This window comes from Rhinolophus sinicus, linkage group LG06 (assembly GCF_036562045.2).
Source record: "Rhinolophus sinicus isolate RSC01 linkage group LG06, ASM3656204v1, whole genome shotgun sequence".
In the NCBI taxonomy this organism is placed as follows: domain Eukaryota; kingdom Metazoa; phylum Chordata; class Mammalia; order Chiroptera; family Rhinolophidae; genus Rhinolophus; species Rhinolophus sinicus.
This window is the reverse complement of record NC_133756.1, coordinates 94,486-113,454: the sequence shown is the minus strand read 5'-3', so window position 1 is coordinate 113,454 and position 18,969 is coordinate 94,486. Positions and strand designations below refer to the sequence as shown.

Genomic DNA, 18,969 nt, shown 5'->3' with positions numbered 1-18,969 from the left:
TCAAGAAAGCCGGCCTGGCCGGAGTGGCCCAGCCTGGTGGGGTTTCTCTGCCTGCTGGGACGGTCCCTTCGGCACTGTGTTGAGAAACGCCACACAGGAGAGCCTCCCAGCTCAGAGCCACCTTTCCCTTCCCAAGTGGCTCTGGCCTGACAGGACTTGCGCCATCTGTGGCATCTTGAAAAGGAGTCTATTTTAAAGCCTATAAAAGTGTTCCAGTGTGGAAAGCACACTAATAATGTCAGCCACTCCAGCCTGGTGTCAGAGCAGCTGCCCGGGTGGACAGGCCTTGGCCCTTTTAGAGGCCGTGCGTAAATGTCAGCTACAGGGGCTCCCAGGTGGGGTGAGAGTGGGGGAACGGTGAGGGCATGGAAGGGCCCCATCCTGTGCTGGACCAGAGCAAAGAAAATCATCTCAGCTGGACTTTTAATGCGCATTCTTGCTCTCACCCCGACTACAGTGCCTGACTCTGGGGGTCTGTTGAGAGCCCAGTACAGCCTCCACAGCCACCTCCCGGCCCACCAGTGCCCAGAAGCCATAGGCCGTTGTTCAGTCTTTACCTGGTTTCTCGGCAACTTCTAGCTGGCCCTGTAGCACTTCCTGCCTATCAGGAAGCTTTTCTCAACCTCTCTTTCTTTCAGTCTCCATCTCCGTTCCTTCCCCTGGACCAGCTACTTTAGATCCCATTCGATTCGATCAAGTGGCGAAGCGGCCCCCTTGGTGCTGTCAGGGTTCCGGGACGTGGGAAATTCCGTGCCAAGTGGCCTCCCCACCAAAAGCTGCTGGGTGGCTCTAATTTGGGCATCAAGACTTCACAAGTCCACTTTCTTGGCGTTGCCAACCAGTTAGAATAGAACAATAAACCCCAATTTTTGTCATGCGAGGTTGTAATTAAAATGGCGACTGGAACCGGGGGTGCTTACTGAGCGAGCACTCGGGGTGGCTCGCCCGGTGGTGCTGCTCAGCGGGACGTGGGGGTAGGATAGGGACCCCACTCTTACATCAGTTAGTCAGAGAGCCCTCATACCTATCCAGGAGACAAAGAGAACAAGTAAGTGCTTGCAGTGCTTCTGAAGGTAAGCAGTTAAGTGTTCAAGAGTGGGGGTGGGGTTGGCATGTTTCGTGGGAAAACTTTGAGACGCTTCATGGAGAAGTTGGAACTCGTGACTCCTTGGGATGGGGAGTTGAGAGGTTGAGAGACAAGGTGGTTTTTGAATTGGGGGTGGGGGGTGCTCTCTAAGCTCAGAGGTGAGCAAATGCCTGGCACATGCTTGGGACTGAAAGCAAACCCGCAGGCAAGCCCTCCATCCCATCAGAGTGTTTTGCAACTGCTGACACCACAACAAAGCCGCCCTGGGACCTTGTCCTCCAGCCGCTCCAGGGGGAGCCTGGGCTCTGGGCAACTGCAGTTTGCAAATTCCTCTCAGGACATCAAGTCCCAGGGGGCCGCGGCTTGACAGCCAGCCTGTGGTCCGTTCTTAGTATTCTTGCCATCATCTGTTCTCCTGTGCTGCCCCCCAACGTCACCACCCCATTGTGGAAGGCTGTCACAAGATGCAGTGGAGGCAGCCAGGCCCTGGAGAGCTGTCACAGTGGCTTCCAAGGGTCACTGCTCTCCATTCAGTAGCTGAGCTGAGAGGTTTGCTGTGCATACATTTCTGCTTTAAGTCTGGGAGCTCCATGGAGGGAGAGGAATGAGACTTTTTTTTTTTAATGGTCCTAAAGCCCCTAAAAGTGATGCCTGAAAGTTACGAAAATCAAGATTACAGTGTTACTAACAAAACACCTTCTAACCACTGGAATTTTCTGAAAATGGCGTGGTAGCCTCCAGGTTCCCTGTCACTGGAGGTGTTGAGCCGAGACTGAGTGACCTCTCATTAGAGCGGTGATAGAAAGGACGTGTGTGTGAGAAAATGCTAGAGCCTCATGGTGCCACCCTCTCCTGTTTGGTCACCTGTTTAATTCCGCTTCTTCCCCTCCCGTGGCCATTCCCGGGGCCTGCCTTCCAGCCACTACTGTTTACGTCCCCTGCGTTCATGGCAAACTTCCTCAGCTGCTACTTCCGTCAGCATTTAGAAGCATCGTTTTTTCTTCTCTTTTGTCCAATAAAGCATTGGTACAGTTTTCTCTAAGCCTTAAACTATGTACAAACTCTCACTGAAAACATCCCACATGGTACAGATTCAGGATAGAAACTATTTCTCTTGATACTGTTGTTTGTCATCAGGTTGCAGTGACATTTGTCTGGCTCCCTGTATAAGGGGACCAGTGCTTCATTAGCCGCACGAGGCCAGCGTCATTTTTGTTCCTAATTTATAAATGAGGAAACGGAGGCTCCGAGCAATTGAGCCACCTGCCCACGGTGCAGTGAGTGAGGGAGCCTGGATTCAAGGTCAGGCCTTTGACCAGGGCCCACCCGGGGCCCACACCCCCTGTGTGTGGGCTTAGTGACAGGAGAGCCTGGCCATTGTGTTGAGGTACAGCTCTGCGTGCCTTTCTTACCTCCCCTCTTCCTTCGCAGCTTTATAGCCGTGGAGAACATCGATAGCTACTGTGTGCTCATCTCCTCCAAGGCCGTTTACTTCCTGAAAAGTGGAGACTACGTAGATCGTGAGGCCATTTTCCTAGAAGTCAAGTACGACGATCTCTACCACTGCCTGGTCTCCAAAGACCATGGGAAGGTGTATGTGCAGGTGACCAAAAAAGCGGTGAACACGAGTAGCGGAGTGTCCATCCCGGGCCCTTCCCACCAGAAGCCAATGGTGAGTGCACGCGGGCCGGCCCTCCCTGCCTCCGAACGCCTCTGCACCGCTTTCCACTCGGAACTCACTTTAGCCTCAGGCGGGGCTGTGAGCCCGGGAGTGCTGCCTCCTCATCCTCGGTGTGGGGGAGCCGGGGAGACGCTGCTGTCCCAGCTCTGCCACTGCTGAGCCTGTGCGACTTACTTAGCTCTTGTGCCTCGGGTTCCCCTCCACGTATGGCGAGGAGTCGTGCCATCACCTCTGGTTAGTTGTGAGGACTGACTGACACGATATATGGGGTTTTTTACTCCTAAAATGGGACTCTTCAGTGCATTTGAACCTAAGAAGGCGTTAGAGCAGGCACTGGCTTCTCTGTTGATTGTCCTGTATAGCAGTTGGAAAGTGTGTGTGTGTGTGTGTGATGAAGCAGTACCTCGCATGGGCTTCCATCCAGGGTAAATGCTCAATAAATATTTGTAAGTAAAATTTATACTTTGCCTCCAAAGGGTACAAGACACTGTTATGGCGGGACTTTTAAATAATATCATTACTCTTGACAACCAGCATTCAGTAAGGGCTCACTGTATGCCCAGCTGGATACTAAATACTTCTTAAGGGTCATTTGATGTTGGACTGTCATTGTCCCCACTTGGCTGATACGGAGCCTTGGTAATGGCAAGTGACTTGGTTATACGGCCGACACCGGAAGGAAGTGCGGTTCAGACCCAGGTGCTGTGCGACTCCAGACCTGGCTTTCTAGACCCCTTTGCTCTGTGGCCTCCACTCAGGAGCACGGTGAGGAAACTCCCCGTCTCCGCTGTGTTCTGACTTGGTGTCTTTTCATGAAACCCATGGTTAGTCCTGCTTAGTTTTTTTTGCCTAGCACGCTAGGATTTTCCAGCCTGCAAGTGAGCGTGATGTGTCATTCAAAATGGTCCTGCTTTTCTCTGAGTCTTCCTGCAGATCAGAAATAGCAACCGACCTTATCAGGCCTCTTCCCCTTGACCTTCTCTGTGCTCAGGAATGCACTTGGGTTTCTCATGGCTTGTGCAGGCTCCCCTGGGGTCATTGGCTTAAGCTAGGGCTGGAAGATGAGTAGAATTAACACCCAAAAGTGTGAGTTATTTCTACAAGTTCCTTGTCATGGGGAGGGAGCCTTGCCCAGCTGCAGTTTTGCCCCTTTCAAGGCAAGTGAACAAGCCAGGCGTTGTTGATAAGAAAGGCCTGGGGACAGTCGTGTGCTGGTTCTCCTTCCCGCTTTGACCGCCAGATTTTAGATTTGAATCCCAAAGGTACAGTCCTTCGTTCGTGCTTGGAGCCTGACCTCAGCAGGTCCTCATCCCCTCAGAGCTGAAACTGGTCCCTGGGGAAATGTCAGGCGATGATGGGTTGGCTCCATAGTCACCCACCTGGGGAATGTGTTAAAGGTACAGATTCCAGGACTTGCCCCCAGACCTTGTATCAGCATTAACCAGGAGTAGGGCCCTGGGTGTCCACTTCTTAAAAGTACACCCAGACTGTTCTCTCTGCAGCCGGGCTGGGAGCAGCTGCCTGGATGAATTTAACTCGCGTGTCCTGTGATTCTGCTTCCCCACCTCCAGGGCAGGTTCCTCATTCTTTTCTGCTCCTCAGGTCCATGTGAAATCGGAGGTCCTCGCTATCAAGTTGTCACAAGAAATAAACTATGCAAAGAGCCTGTACTATGAACAGCAACTTATGTTAAGACTCAGTGAAAACCAGGAGCAGTTGGAGCTGGACTCCTGAAGCATCCCAGCGGCTGGAGAGAGGCGCTCCCAGACCCAAACGCCACGCCAATCAGGAGCAGTGGCCCACAGACTGGGCTCAAATTCGAGGCAAACCCGGAATACGGTTCGGGGGACGATATCAAGGAATGAGGGAAAGTAAATGCTTAGGAGGGAGGATACAAACGGAAAACAACTGTAGTAATTTCTGGAGAGGGGGTTACTTTAGCTGGTGGGGAAGTAATTTTAAAAGGTATTGGTTGAATAACGTAAGAAGAAAAAGTGTCCTGAGATGAATCTAATTTTTAGATTGCCCTGTATTTTGTTAACATGTGTATATGTACAACTGTGTTTGTAAATATAGAGGCACGTTTCCGAACAGGCCCTATAATGTGTGTAAAGGCTTGTTAACTGTAAAGTAATATAAACGTATATCAGATCTTCTATTGCACTAATTCCCCAGGTCCGATTCAGGGTACTCTCTGTAAAAAGGCACTGTTGGAAGTTGAAGAATGTTACGTGTTCATTTTGGAATCTAGAGTAGTCACAGCAGAGCGGACTGAGACTGAAGGTGCCTTTGAAACCTGCACTTCCCCAGGTGGAGCTGTGAGCCAAAATATTCAGAACCAGAGCTGGCCCTTTGACAGACATGGACGAGAGTGGCTCGGGGAGCCATCTTTTATTTATTTCTTACCCGTTTCAAAGCTAGCCCTTACATGATCACAAATCACTATTTTTTATCTGCCTATCAATTCGGCTTTCTTTTGATAAGTCTCGTCAAACTTTGAGATAAAATTGTGTTCTGTTGCTGCGCACACACACACACACACCAGCATTGTGATTTTCTCTTGGGTTATCAGCGGAGAGGGTCAGTTTGAAACATTGATAGGCTCTGCTGATTTAAAAGGGGAAGACAGCCCATGGAGCTCTTTGTTTTAACAAATCAAAAATCCACAAATTTATCAAAAATCCACAGTAAGAATGTTCTTCATCTGGGACAGCAACAGAGAAGAAGGACCTGGGACTCTTTTGAATAAAGAAAGCCATAGGCAGGCACCCAACTCCGTAGCCCTGGGGACACAGTGATGGTAACACTAGGACGAGAAGGGAGAGGGAGGGAGAGAGTCTGAGAAAAGGGAATGAAATTTGAGTATTAAAAAGCTGTTTTTGTAAGTTTCTCCTGGTACCAAGATTTGGCCAAAATATCTCTTGTCCTTGGTTTTAAATAACAGCCAGGAGCAAGGCTGGTATGAGTTTCCCCTCCTTGTTGTTGGTGTTTCCCTTTTCTATAAGGAAGAGACAAGTTGGGGGAATGAGAGGGACCTCACTCTACAATGAATGACTAGCCTTGTGATTTTTAAATTTTTATTTACACAAAGCGAATCAGTTTCTCCAACCTTGTCACATGTGGCCGAGACCGAAAATGACTCAGTGGATCAGTGGATCTGTAGGTTTGGGTGTTTGTAACTCACAACCCAAACCCCTTCCAAGACACAAATGAAGCTGATCTTTCTGTCTCTTTCCCCCTCTTTTTCTCTCCTCCCTTTCCCTCTCCGTGCGTGTGTGTGTGTGTGTGTGTGTGTGTGTGTTCGTTCAGACGCAGGAAGGGTGCTTTAGCATAAGTGTTTTAAGTGCTTTAGCTAAACAGTGTTTTCAAGGATCACCTTATACCTTGTACCTCGTTTATATGGTCTTCACTGGACTCTAAGTTCACGGACTGCAGAACGGAAACTTGGCTTTTGAAGGGTTGGGGTGGGTTTTGGGTCGGTTGGTTGGCTGGCTGGCTTTTGCTGGGCAGCCGTCAGGATTGTGTCAGCCTCACACACAGGATCCACAGTCCATGGCCAAAGTGTTACTTCCTGCAGGTCTAGTGGCCTTCCATACCAGCCTCTGTCCCTGCACCCCACAAGTTTGGCTTGTGGTTTTGTCATCAGTAACCCACTGCCTGAGATGGTGATCTCTTCAAGATGAGACTCTCAGAAGAGTTGATTGTTTGTGTCAGTGAGCCTTCTGTCACTCTCTGGAATGAAGTCACTTGAATGTCTGTACCGGATTAAGGAGCTTAGTATTACTAAAGAAAAGAAGTCTGCCTTCTGCCCCCAGCAGCAGCTGGGTATTCTGGGCTCTGACTGCAGAAAGCTGGTTGAGGGACGGTGCTTCCCAGAGGGCTCCAGAGAGGTGTTCGGAGGCCCTTCCCCCACTCCTTTCTAATTTTAATCAGCTCTTGAAATAGTTGCCCATCTCCTCTGATTGCACAACTCCTCTCTGACATTTGCGCCTTAGAATGTTCAAATGGGATCCAAAGCCCACATGAGCTGGGGTGTGGGGGTGGGGATGGACGCCCACTGAGACCTTCTCAAGCTCTCCCCTGCCCTGGCAGCCCTCGTGCCAGGCGTGGCGATAAGGTTTCAGGGGCTCTGGACATCGTTTCCTGGTTGGCCAGGAAAAACTCCAAAGCTGCAGAGGAAGCAGGCCCTGGCCCTGGCTCCGTGAATGCCCCGTTGAATAAGGAGAAATTGGATAAGGAGAAAGCAGAAGCCATCCTAATGCCCTGCGCCAGCACAGCTGGCCAGCCATGTCGCTGCCTAACCAGAGCTGCTTTTCTCTGCCCACTGGAAAGGCCAGCCAGAGGTCAGCGCGTCCCCACACCCCGGGCGGGCCTGGCTGCCACTCACTGCAAAACACAACAGCAGCCTGTTACCAGCCCGAGTGTCTCGCTGCTGGGTGGGCACTCACCTCCGTGCAGAAGGCCCCAAGGCCTCTTTGTGTTTAAGCATCATCTGTGCCTCCAAATGCCATCATAGCTGCTTGATAAAACTCTGAAGACAAAGTATCTGGTTCTCCACCATGTAAACACTATTACAATCACCAATGTGTTAAGACTCTTTAACCTGTTTCCCATATCAGAGTCATTATTTTTCTTCCTGTGGAATAAAATGCTTTGTTGACTTCCCAGACATGTTGTTTTCTTCTGGTTTCTTGGTGTTCCGTAGATTCTAGAACCATCATCAGTGACAAATGCCAAACGTATTTCGTTCCCAATAACATATACCCTCTTTCCCCTCGCCCCAGGGAAGCACATTACTAGGACGAAGCCTGCACCTTGAGCCGTCCTTAACTTTACAAGAGTTTGCAGCACTTTACGTTCTCCAGGCCCCTGGTTTTATGTCGGCTGCTCCCCACCTACCACTCTGAGGGTGCTGGTCTGGGCCTGGCAGGATGGGAATTGTCATTTACTGAGGAGGGGAGACTTCAGGGAGAGCAGCTTTGGAGTTCACTAGGGATCTGTTAAGTTCAAGGTGCCTACTTGATCCCCCCAGGAAATGTCAGGAAGGCAGGCGGCCATCGGAGTCTGGAATTCAAGACTAAAGCCCAGACCAGAGGTTTCCCATTGGGCGTCATCAGCGTACAAATGACAGGCTGACAGGCGGAGCCTGAATGAAATTCCCAAGGGCCTGAGTGTGGGTAACAAAAGGAAAAGAGGCGCCAGTCTGAGCCCTGGGGCTCCCCAAAGTTGAGAGGTTAGACAGATGGAGGGAACAGCAAGGGGGACTGAGCAGGACCATCCAGAGACAGACATGAAGCCTGGAATGTGGGTCCTGGAAGCAGAGTCCAGAAAGACTTCCGAGAGCAGGGAGATGAACTATGAAATGCCGCCGATAAATCAAGTAGGATGAGGACCGTCCCTCAGTTAATATTGGATTTATGGCATCAGGGTCACTGGAGACCTTCCTTCCTGAGAGCAGTTGGAGAGGCGTGGTGAGGGTGAATGCCGGGCTGGAGTCGTTTTTTGTTTTTGCTTTTTTAATAAATTTTAATTGGGGAATATTGGGTTTCTTCAGGGAGTCGTCCTTCAATCTAGTTGTGGAGGGTGCAGCTCAGCTCCAGTCACCATTTTCAATCTTTAGTTGCAGGGGGCGCAGCCCACCATCCCATGCGGGAATTGAACCGGCAACCTTGTTGAAAGCTCGTGCTCTAACCAACTGAGCCATCCGGCCGCCCCTCTGGAAGCTCAGCGGCAGCTCATTGTCTTCAATCTAGTTGTGGAGGGCGCAGCTCACTGGCCCATGTGGAATCAAACCGGCAACTCCGTTCAAAGCTTGCGCTCTAACCAACTGAGCCATCCAGCCGCCCCTGGAGTCATTTTAAGAGACAAATTGAAGAAGAGGAATTCAAGATAATATGGACAGCTCTCTAGAGTGACCTGGCTATAACGGGAGGGAGAGAAGTGGCTGGACGGGCGACAATGAAGGAGAAAAGGGAGACCAGCTGGCCAAGAAGATGAGTGGATGAGGTAGAAACGTCAGGAGATTGTCATCTGGTTGCTTCTGTTTCCTCAGGGAGATGAGTGGCGAGTGAGTACAGGACGGGAGGTAGAGATTTGGAGAGAGGGGAAAAGATGTAAAACAGTGATTTGGGACAAGGAAAGTGAACAGACCAGACAGTTAAATCGAGGTTGGTGGTCATGAATTTAAAATGAGACCAGGTAGCCTGGGTGTTTTTCTCTAGGCGCATTCACCATGAAATAGGCAAAGAATTGAATTAATCAAGAAGTGTTCCCTCTCGTGTGTTCAAACGCCCCATCCAACATTGCCCACTTGAACTCGACAAGAGCCAGACAGAATCAAATGTCCAACAGAAATCCAAGAGCTTAAGAGAAGGCAGGAGCTACATTTATCTAAAGAATATTCCCTTTCTAAGTGGGGGAGACCATGGGAGATACAGCTAACACCGCCTACTGAGAGCACAACTAGACTATTTCAGGGCTGCCAGGGTAGTGGGGCCGTGTTTCAAGACGAGCTGTCCAAGCATAGGACAAGGAGAAACTTGGCACAGAGAGAGTGTGCCTGTGACATCTCCTTCGGCCAGCTCAGTGCGCCACCCTGCAGGTACCAACTGATTACATGACCAGGTCCTGAGGAGCCGTCGCTGCTCCAGGCTAAGTTTCTCTGGCTGGAAGATGATTTTCGAGCAATCGTAGATACCGAAGAAAGAAGAAAGGAACTGTCTGTGGAATAATCCTGTTGAAACTTAAAAATTTGTTTTTAGGTTTCTTATACAAATGCAAAACAAAAATACAATTTCACATATGTGTCCTATCACACTCGGGCAGTTGCTGCTGTATTTTTCCCCTCTTTGCTCCCCCACCCAGTATCACCCCCTTTCTACTTCACCTCCAAACGAATCACCTCGCATGTTGCCCTAGTCTCATTATGCTCATGTAAGTAAGCATATGCAGGCATGTATATAGATATAGGTATTCGTATGGAGTTTCCTGACCTTCGTTTTTATAAAGTTGGACTCATACATACTGTCTTGCAACGCCTCTGTGTTACCCTCAGGTTGGCGTAACTGTATTCTCTTCAGTGCTGCGTAATAGCTGATGCTGCACGTGTCCTATAAGTGACTCAACTATTCCATATAATAACTATTACTATGACCATATTGATGTGCGTTCCCTTAGTTTTCAGTCCATCCAACCCTGCCCCCCCCAAGGACATCCCTACAATAAACAGACCCCCGTTTATGTGCTTGGGCACTAATTTTATTTCTATGCAAGATCACTCTCCTAAAATGCTGCAGGAACATGGCAGGTTGCAGCCATCTGGGAGCGCCCTCTTCCTGCACCTCCGCCAACCAGCCTGACGGGTGCAAACTGGTATCTCAATGTTTATTTTGCATTTCCCTAGCAGTAAACTTGACCATCTTTTCATTTGTTTGTAAAAGTTTAAGTTAAGAATGGCTGCTGAATTGCAGCAAGTGCCCTTTCAGCATCTCTTCTTATGACCATTGTTGTTTTTTCTCCATTAATTATTTAATGTGATAACGTTATGTTGATAGATTTCCTTATCCTGCATCATCTTTAGTCTCTAACATAAGCCCCATTTGGTCATAATGTGTTAATTTATTCTTTTGATACATTACCTGGTTCTATTTGCTGGTATTTTTGAGTCTTTGCATCTTTAAAGTGAGAGGTCTATGATTTTCCTTTTTCGTAGTATCTTCATCAGATTTTAGAATTAAAATTATGGTGCCTTCATAAAGTGGACTGGGGATTTTCTACCATTTTCTATGGTTTGCAATGCTTAAATTACATTAGAATTTCCTGTTCTAGTTTTTTAAAGTTAGATGAAAGTAGGCCACAGACTCATCAGGTTCCAGAATCTTTTCCAGTGGTTCCCTTTAATCACTGTCCCATGAGCCCAATGCTAATTGGAATATTCATAATAGTTGGTGGTGCACATGTCCGATTTCTTCATAGGTCAATTTTGGTGGCATTTTTGGTTTTTAAAAATCATTCAGTTCTCATAGATGTTTTAATTTGTTGCCACACAGTTGCATGTATTCTCTCAAAATTATTTTAATACCTCCTACATCTGGTTATTTTTCCTTTCTCATTCCTAATCTTGCATCTTGTTACCTTTTATTTTTTTCATAAATAAGTTTTTGAGGAAGTTACTATTCTTTTCCAAGAACCAGTTGGGATTTGTTTTTCCTTGCTACTTTGTGTTTATTCTATTGATTTTAATCTTTGATTCCTCTTAGCTGCTTGTTTTGATTTATTTTACTATTCTTGTTTTTTAAGGTAAGTACTTAGCTTTATTTTGGTTTTTTTTCACCTTCTTGAATAATGAGGGCATTTTAAGGTTATAAATTTTCTTCTGAATACAGCTTTGTTTATCTCATAGATTTTGGTATTAAACATTCTTTCATTTATATAGTTTTTAATTTTACTTTTGATTTCTTCTGTGGTCTAAGAACCACCTAGGAATATGTTTATAATTTCTAAATATTAAAAAAATTTAGCTTCCCTAAATTAGTTATTTCAAATATTGGATTATAATTAGTAAATGTAACTTGAAGATGTCTACATTTTAAAATAAAAATCTGGTGTGTTTTTGTTTTTGTTTTCATTCCTGGTAGTTAATCAATTTTTATAAATGTTCCATGAACATGTGAAACAAGTATATTCTCTTTGAGGCATGTAAAGATGGTAGGTAGGTTAGTAAGCAAATGGATGCATACATACGTACCCTGTTCCCCTGAAAATAATACCTAGCTGGACTGTCAGCTCTAATGCGTCTTTTGGAGCAAAAATTAATATAAGACCCAGTTTTATTTTAATATAATATAAGACCGAGTCTATAATATAATATAATATAATATAATATAATATAATATAATATAATATAATATAATATAATATAATATAATTAATATAATTAATATAATTAATATAATTAATATAATTAATATAATATGTTATACCAGGCCTTATATTAATTTTTTCTCCAAAAGATGCATTAGAGTTGATGGTCCGGCTCAGTCTCATCTTCAGGGAAACATGGTACTTAAAGATACAAGTTGATAGCCTATATTAATCCTGTATGATCTTACTTATTTTGTGTTTAAGAGAGCTCTGACCTCCATCTTCAAGTGGCCAGAGAAGCAATTTCTAACTTCTGCTGTACTCCTTAGAAATGGCAATAAGTCCTTAAAGTAACAAAGTTAGAAAAAAGAAGAAAACATAGCAGCCAAGTACGTAATCCAGTTGGACCTTGAGAAGGATTTGATGCTGGACAGTGGCACTCCAGCGCTGCCTTCCCTTCCCCAGGAGCTGGGCCCACCCACTTGCTGGTCTCAAGAGGAGCCAGGCCATCCTCTCCCACAGTCCTCACCCAGGCAGCACACCCAGTGTAAGTAGTGACGCGGGGTAATAAAACGTCACACCTCATGCTTATTCTGGTCTGACACAAAAGCACCAGAATGTCAGACATGGGTACATGTTGCCTTAGAGGAAATGTATGGATCTAGACCAACTTGACCCTTGGAAACCCTGGGCAAGTAAGCCCCTGAGGGAGGTAGTGTGAGGGGAGAGGGCAGGGAGAGGTGCTGAGGTGACTCCCAGGGCCACTTTAGAGGGGCAGAGGGCTGCCTGTGGGGCATGTTTTGCTAAAGCACTTAACTTCAGAGGTACACAGAGACTTCTGGGAAGTTTGGCAAAGCCTGCAGAAAGGCAGCTCTCCATTCTGTTAGATGGTTTGTCCACAGAGACCCATCCCTAGGAGCTCCCAGACAACACTGGTGACTGATTCCAGCATCACTAAGCCTCTGCCAGCCCTTGCTGTGGGCATCTACCTGGGTGCCAGACTTGGTGCTGGGGGCGAGAGATATGTAGTGGATATTGCTGCATATCTGGCCGCCCTCACTGGGCTGGTGGACATCAGGGTGGGGCAAGGAAGACGTCACAGGGGAAGAGGCAGGTAGCTGAGTCCAGGAGGGCCGAGAGGAACTAGAGGCAGAGGAAAGGGCGGTCCACGTGTGAAGTCCGGGAGGTGAAGCTGCTCAGCACATCGGACGACCAGGATCTCATACTGGCTGGAGTGTAGTCACGTGAGGCTGGAGACTTGGCCAGGGGCCAGGTCATGTTGGATTTGGTAAGGGGAAAGGTGTTAGGCTGAGGATTTCACTGCAAAATTGGCATCTCAAAAAATACCTCTCTGGCTACAAAATGGAGAACGGGTCAAATGAGTCAAGAGTGGACGGCTGTGCAGTAGTGCAGGTGAGAAATAACGGCGCTTGCACGAGGAAAGGGCAGTGGAGATGGAGCGAGCAATAGACTTGGGAAATGTTTTCGAAGAATAGATGAAACAGAGGGGTTAATTTAATGTAGAGGATTAGGGGAAAGGAGACATCAAGGGTAATTCCCAGCGTAAGTAACCAGGTGACTGGTGATGTGATTCCTGAGATGGGGCGACGTTAGAGGAGTAGCAGGATGTTTGTGGCTGGTGTCCATTTACTGACTGTAAAATATTTGTTGAATGTTAAATGAATAGATGAAGTAGAAATAATGAGTGTCCTTCCCTGTGACAGAGTGGCAATAGAATGGTCGTCCCATGACCGACATACCAAGGGTGGGAGTGGTTGCCTGGGTGCCTGTAGACAATTAAAACACAATCATGAAATGAGGACTAAAAGCCAGTCTTCTTTTTCTCATCATGCACTTGGCAATTCTAAACAAAATCTGATAAAAATTCTCCACCCCTCAAAAATCTTGAGCGACTTTAACTTCTGTTGAGTTGTTATAATATGTACGTAAGCTTCAAATTAGCCCATTCGTATTTCTTATCCTTTAATAAAGTATGTATTCCACATGGAAGTTAATTCTGAGAACCCCAGTTATGCAGGGGCCCCCCGCCCCCCTCCACAAACACGCACGCACACACACACGCACACACACACACACACACACTCAGCTATATACCTTCGTTTTGAGAGGAAGTCTAATGATTTGGAATTGTTCAAGCCTACGACGTGAGGCTTAGTTCAAGTCTCCAACCCTGTGTTCCTACATGTCCCTGTATTTAAATAGTATATTTGAAGTAAACGATGGTAGACAGTGATCGTAAAGTGAAGCAATAGAACTTGAATTGCTTCAGTTCTGTCGTTCTGTGTGACCACTTGCAATTTTTATTTGTGTTGAAAATGTTAAACAGTGAAACAGAGTGCAGATCATGAAGTATAATATTTTTGTTTGGAAATGCAAATTTCAGTTCCTAAATGAAATGTAAAGAAACTAAAGCATTATATCAGTGGAATGATTTATTAATTGCCAAAATCATACCTTTTGCATATATGTTGATTTTATTAAAATTCAGTTACTAGTTACTGGGCATTTAATTAAATATTTGTTATATATTAGGTTGGTGCAAAAGTTACTGCGGTTTAAAAGGTTAAAAATATTTGCAAAAACTGCAATTAGTTTTGCGCCAACCTAATAGGTTTATAATAACAACAACAACAAAAAAGAATCAAGCCATCCAATAAATATAAAATATAAACATAAAAGCAACATTAAAATATTAAGTAGTTCTGCCCTTTTTTGTACTATAATATTTATTTAAATTTTACTGGCATAATTATTTATTTTAAAAGTTGTATTATAGAATTGTACACTTAAAACCTATATAATTTTATTAACCAATGTCATCCCAATAAATTTAAATTAAAATTTTTTATAAGAAGAAAGAAAAAAAGAAATCAATATCTGTGTATAAAAAATTCAATAGAATTTTTTCAGTCTGCATTCTTGTTACTATTATTTGTTTTGTTAGTGATTATTACTGAAGATAATTTTGTCATATCAAAGGCAAGAGTATTAAAAAATGATCTTCTGGGTTTTAAGTAGACTAGGTACACTCCTGACCCAAGGTGAGGATCCCAGGGGATGTCGAAGTCGGCCATTCCTGAAGATGGGATAGGAATTGGGTCTGACAACCAGGGAGACCAGATTGAGTCATAGCCCCTAATGATGAGGATGAGAGGATTTCACAGAAGGATTGAAACATGAAGCACATCGTTAGTGCAACCTGAATGAGAGGAGGGAAAGGCAAATGAGAGATGCAAGATCTAGAATGAGGGAACCCTGCACTTGAATTTGTACTGGTTTGGAATGAACTGTTTTCCAATGCTTTGCCCCACCGTGTTCCACTCCACACCAGTCCTGCCCCCACAGGTAACTACTTTCAACTCTTTTCCAATTTCTTCTTATGTTTACTTCCATTTTTCCAACTATCATGTTTCTACCACCCATTCTTCACTTCTTTCCATCAGAAGTATTATCTACTGATTTCCTACAGTGGAGGATTAGGATTTGTCCCTTTCAACCCCTCCACACCCACCAAATACTCCACACTGAAAAAAGAAAAGAGGGACATCATTACAGGTCCTATAGACATTTAAAAGATGACAAGGAGATACTGAGTAACTTTTTGCACTTGAATCTACAACTCAGATAAAGTAGATACACGTTTCATGAAAGGCACAAATTACCAAAACTGACTGAAGAAATAGAAAATCTGAATATCTCTACATCTATTTAAAACACTGAATTTGTAATTCAAAACCTTCCCATAAAGAAAAGTCCAGGCCCAGATGGCTTCACTTGTTAAAGCCATCAAACATTTAAAGAAAAATTAATATCAATTCTATGCAAGTTCTTTCAGAAAATAGAGGCAAAAACACTTTCCAAATTATTGTATGAGGTTGGTAATACTCTGAGACCAAAACCAGACAGAAGTTTTACAAGAAAAGTAAAGATCAATATCTCTCATGAACATAGATGCAAAATTTTTAAACAATCTTTTTAGCAAATTAGCTCCATGAGTTATATAACCCAAGTGAAAATAAGCAAACATTTCAACAAACACTTTATAAAAGAAATATACAAAAGGCCAAAAAGCACATGAAAACTGTGCAATGTCACTCTCAGGGAAATGCAAATTAAAACCACAATTTAATACCAGCACACACCTGTAGAGTAATTAAGAGAAATACCACCACGCACCTGTAGAGTAATTAAAGTTAAAACATTTGACAACAGCAACTATTGGCAAGGACGTGGAGCACATGGAATTCTCATATAATGCTGGTGGGAATGTAAGACTGTTTGGAAAACGGCTTGGCAATTTCTCAAAGAGTTAAATATACACTCACCATATGACCCATCAGTTCTACTCCTAGGTCTCATGAGAAATGGAAACGTGTCCATACAAAGACTTGTACACAAACGTTTAATCATAATAACCAAATAATGGAAATGACTCAAATGTCCCTCAACAGGTGAATCGATAAACAAATTGAAGTATAACGTAAGGATGGAATACTACTCAGCAAGAGACATGAACAAACCACTGGCACACAAAGCCACATGGGGGAATCTTGAAATCGTGCTAAGCAAAAGAAGGGTGAGCCATTGTTTCTTCTGGAAATAGACCCTAAATTCCTTTAGGGGAAGCCATTTCTTACCCACCCAAATGTGAATACATGAAATCCAATTGCCACTTAGTGTAATCCTGTCCCTGGATACAGGAATTGGTTGTGGAATGGACACTTGGTCCAATCAGAGTGAATCCAGGGAGTTGGGCAGAAGTTACCAGGTAGAGATGCTCTCTTTCCACTGGACTTGAGGCTGGAGCTGCCGGGAACCAGCGTGTAGGGCGGGCCTGCCCTAGAGTGAAGCAAAATGGAGAGGCCGACCTGAGAGATGAAGAGAGACCAGATTGTGAGGACATCACTTGAGGCCCTGGGCTTTGCTTGAGTTGGTTCAAAAGTCCATTTGTTTACGAAGATCGCTTGTAACAGGAAGAGTCTTACAGATGGAGAACTGGAAGGTGGAAGTTTCATTTTGGACACGTTAAACATGGGGCCCTTTGGAACATCCAGTTAGCAGTGTTGGCAAGATAAAGATTTGGGAGTCATTCCTTTGGAGATGCAAGTTTAAATAAACTACGGAGTAAAAGACATTGCACAGAGGGTGTGAAGTGAGAAGAGATAAAGGCTGAGGTCAGAACCTGTGGGAGACCTGATGGAAGTGTTGGGAGAGAAGGTCAGTCAGGAGGTGAGAATGGCAGAGGGAATGTTCTGGGGGGAAGGGCTCAGGAGGCAGAGACTGGGCAGTGGGGTCCAGCTCTGCTCTGAGGTCAGGTTGAGCAAGACTGAAAAGAAGCTAACGGACTTGGAAACTCAGCCATCGGTGACCTTCTCCCTAGCAGTTCTGGGAGTGGTGGCATTGAAATAGGATCCAAATGGGAGGAATTTTTCAAATTTGGCTGTAGGAGAGAGTGGGGATTTTTTTTTTTTCTTTTTAGATGTTTTAAAGAAAATAAAATTGGAAGATAGGCATGCTTGTGAACAGGAAAGAAGCAGCCCGTGGAAAGGGGGATGACGAAGGAGAAAGAGAATAATTCAGGGTGAGTGGAATGACAAGAAATGGAATCTTAGAGGCCAGGACAGAAAGCCTGACAGCAAAGAGCGGCCCTCTTGCTTCTCAGACATGTCGGTTGTATTTTGATACATTAACCAGTGTTTTACGTTCTCAGTTGTGTTTACTCCCAATCAAACTAGTCTGTGAGGGCTCAGTGCCTCATGAGGGGTCGGTATCATCAATGAGGGAGCAGAAACAGGACTGTTAGAGAATCAAGGTTGTGTTATAGGACTCAGACCACACACAGTTATGGGCGGAGCCTGGGCGGTGAAGGCTGAAATGGGGTGAGAAGGTCAGAACAAGGTCATTAACCTCTCCGGGTGGATGGAAAGTAGGACTGAGGAGGGGCCCAGGTGGTCATCTTTGAAAGGTTTTTGACTCTGTGGCTGCCCCCTGTGAGTCTGCAGCAAAGGCTGTGGTGGGGTGAGTGTCGGTCAGCGAGGCTGGCCATCAGGAGTAAGAGCTGGCTGCAGGACAAGAGCAAGGAAAGCCTGGAACCGACCAACCTTTTAGGTCTGTTTCTCACCAGCCTTTTAGGTCTGTTTCTCACCGCCTTGACCCATCGATGACCTTCAAGGCATAGTGGCTGGGCTCACCCTTGTCTCCCAAATCTCATGCACCCTCCCCTTTTGGCAGCTCTACCTCGGAACCAGAAGGGATTCTGTGAAATGCAGCTGTTAGTGTTACCAAGTAGACCAATAGTGTCCTATAGAAATACAATGCAAATCACATAATTTAAAATTTTAAAGGAGTCACATTTTATGGACAGGAAAAAGAAATGGGAAATTAATTTTCAGAATATATTGAACTCACTATGCCCAAAGTGTGACCAAGTGTTAGTCAATATAAAAAGTATTAAGGAGATACTTTCTGTTCCTATTTTGCACTACATTTTCAAAATCTGGTGTGTGTTTTATCCTTTCAGAGAGTATCAGTTCAGACTAGGCACATTTCAGTAGTCACAGGTAGCTGGCGTTTGCCATCTTGGATAGAACAGAAGTAGATGACAGGACCATCCACTATTGGCTGTTACACAGAAATGCAAAGAAAATGCTTTGGGAAGTGTCTGGATTCTGGGCCCTCGGGCAATGCAGGCCTGGCACGTGATGTGAAGACCCTGTTCATGCACAGCAGTGGGTAGCAGGGTTTTGACAGAGCCACATGGGAAGGCTCCTCTGCCCCAGGCCCTCCCAGATTCTCCCTCCCCCCGGCCTCGGGGCCATACAGGCCACCATGAGGAGCCAGGCCTCTGAGTTAAGGCCTTGACTCTTGAGGAATTTTCTGATGGGCAAAGAGCAGATTCCTACCAGATACTTAGCCTCGGTTTGGAGGCTCATGGATCTGTTTAGTTGTGGAACTGTGGGGAGCTCTCATCTGGATGAGAAGAGGGTGCAGAACAGCGGAGAAGGGAAGCAAGGCTGATGCTGGAAGAATGCAAGGCCCACGGGCTGTCAGGAGCAACCAGCTCTCTCACAGCTGGATGCCCGGTGTGGGTCGGCCTGGCCCTGTCATTTCCGGTCCATCCGAGGACTGCCTGTCAGCCTTAGGGAAGATCAGCCCACGTCTCCTGGGCTCTGAAATGTGGGGAGCATCTCACGGTGCTCTCAGGTCCATGGAGTTCCCTGGGGTCAGAAGAGGCAAGAGGGCCATCTGTTTCTCTTTGACCTCCAAGAGCCTCGCTTTGCTTGCTAAACACCAACATCAGATTGGGCAACTGTGCAAA

The 18,969-nt window shown here is 45.7% G+C and overlaps 1 protein-coding gene and 1 long non-coding RNA gene across 12 annotated transcripts in view; both read left to right on the top strand.

The window, feature by feature from the left end:
* The window catches only part of VPS13D (vacuolar protein sorting 13 homolog D), a 236,404-nt gene extending 228,967 nt beyond the window's left edge, over positions 1-7,437 (top strand). For all 11 annotated transcript variants that reach the window (XM_074334030.1, XM_019756290.2, XM_019756289.2 and 8 more), the window contains 2 exons: positions 2,519-2,759; positions 4,371-7,437. In XM_074334030.1, the coding sequence (XP_074190131.1) occupies positions 2,519-2,759; positions 4,371-4,502 (373 nt within the window). In that variant the 3' untranslated portion in view covers positions 4,503-7,437. The remainder of the gene's footprint in view (positions 1-2,518; positions 2,760-4,370) is intronic.
* Positions 7,438-11,769: 4,332 nt separating this feature from the next.
* LOC141572046 (uncharacterized) lies at positions 11,770-18,582 on the top strand. Its single transcript, XR_012497056.1, has 3 exons — positions 11,770-12,177; positions 16,103-16,880; positions 17,131-18,582. It is a non-coding gene; the product is annotated as an uncharacterized LOC141572046 (long non-coding RNA).
* Positions 18,583-18,969: the final 387 nt, after the last annotated feature.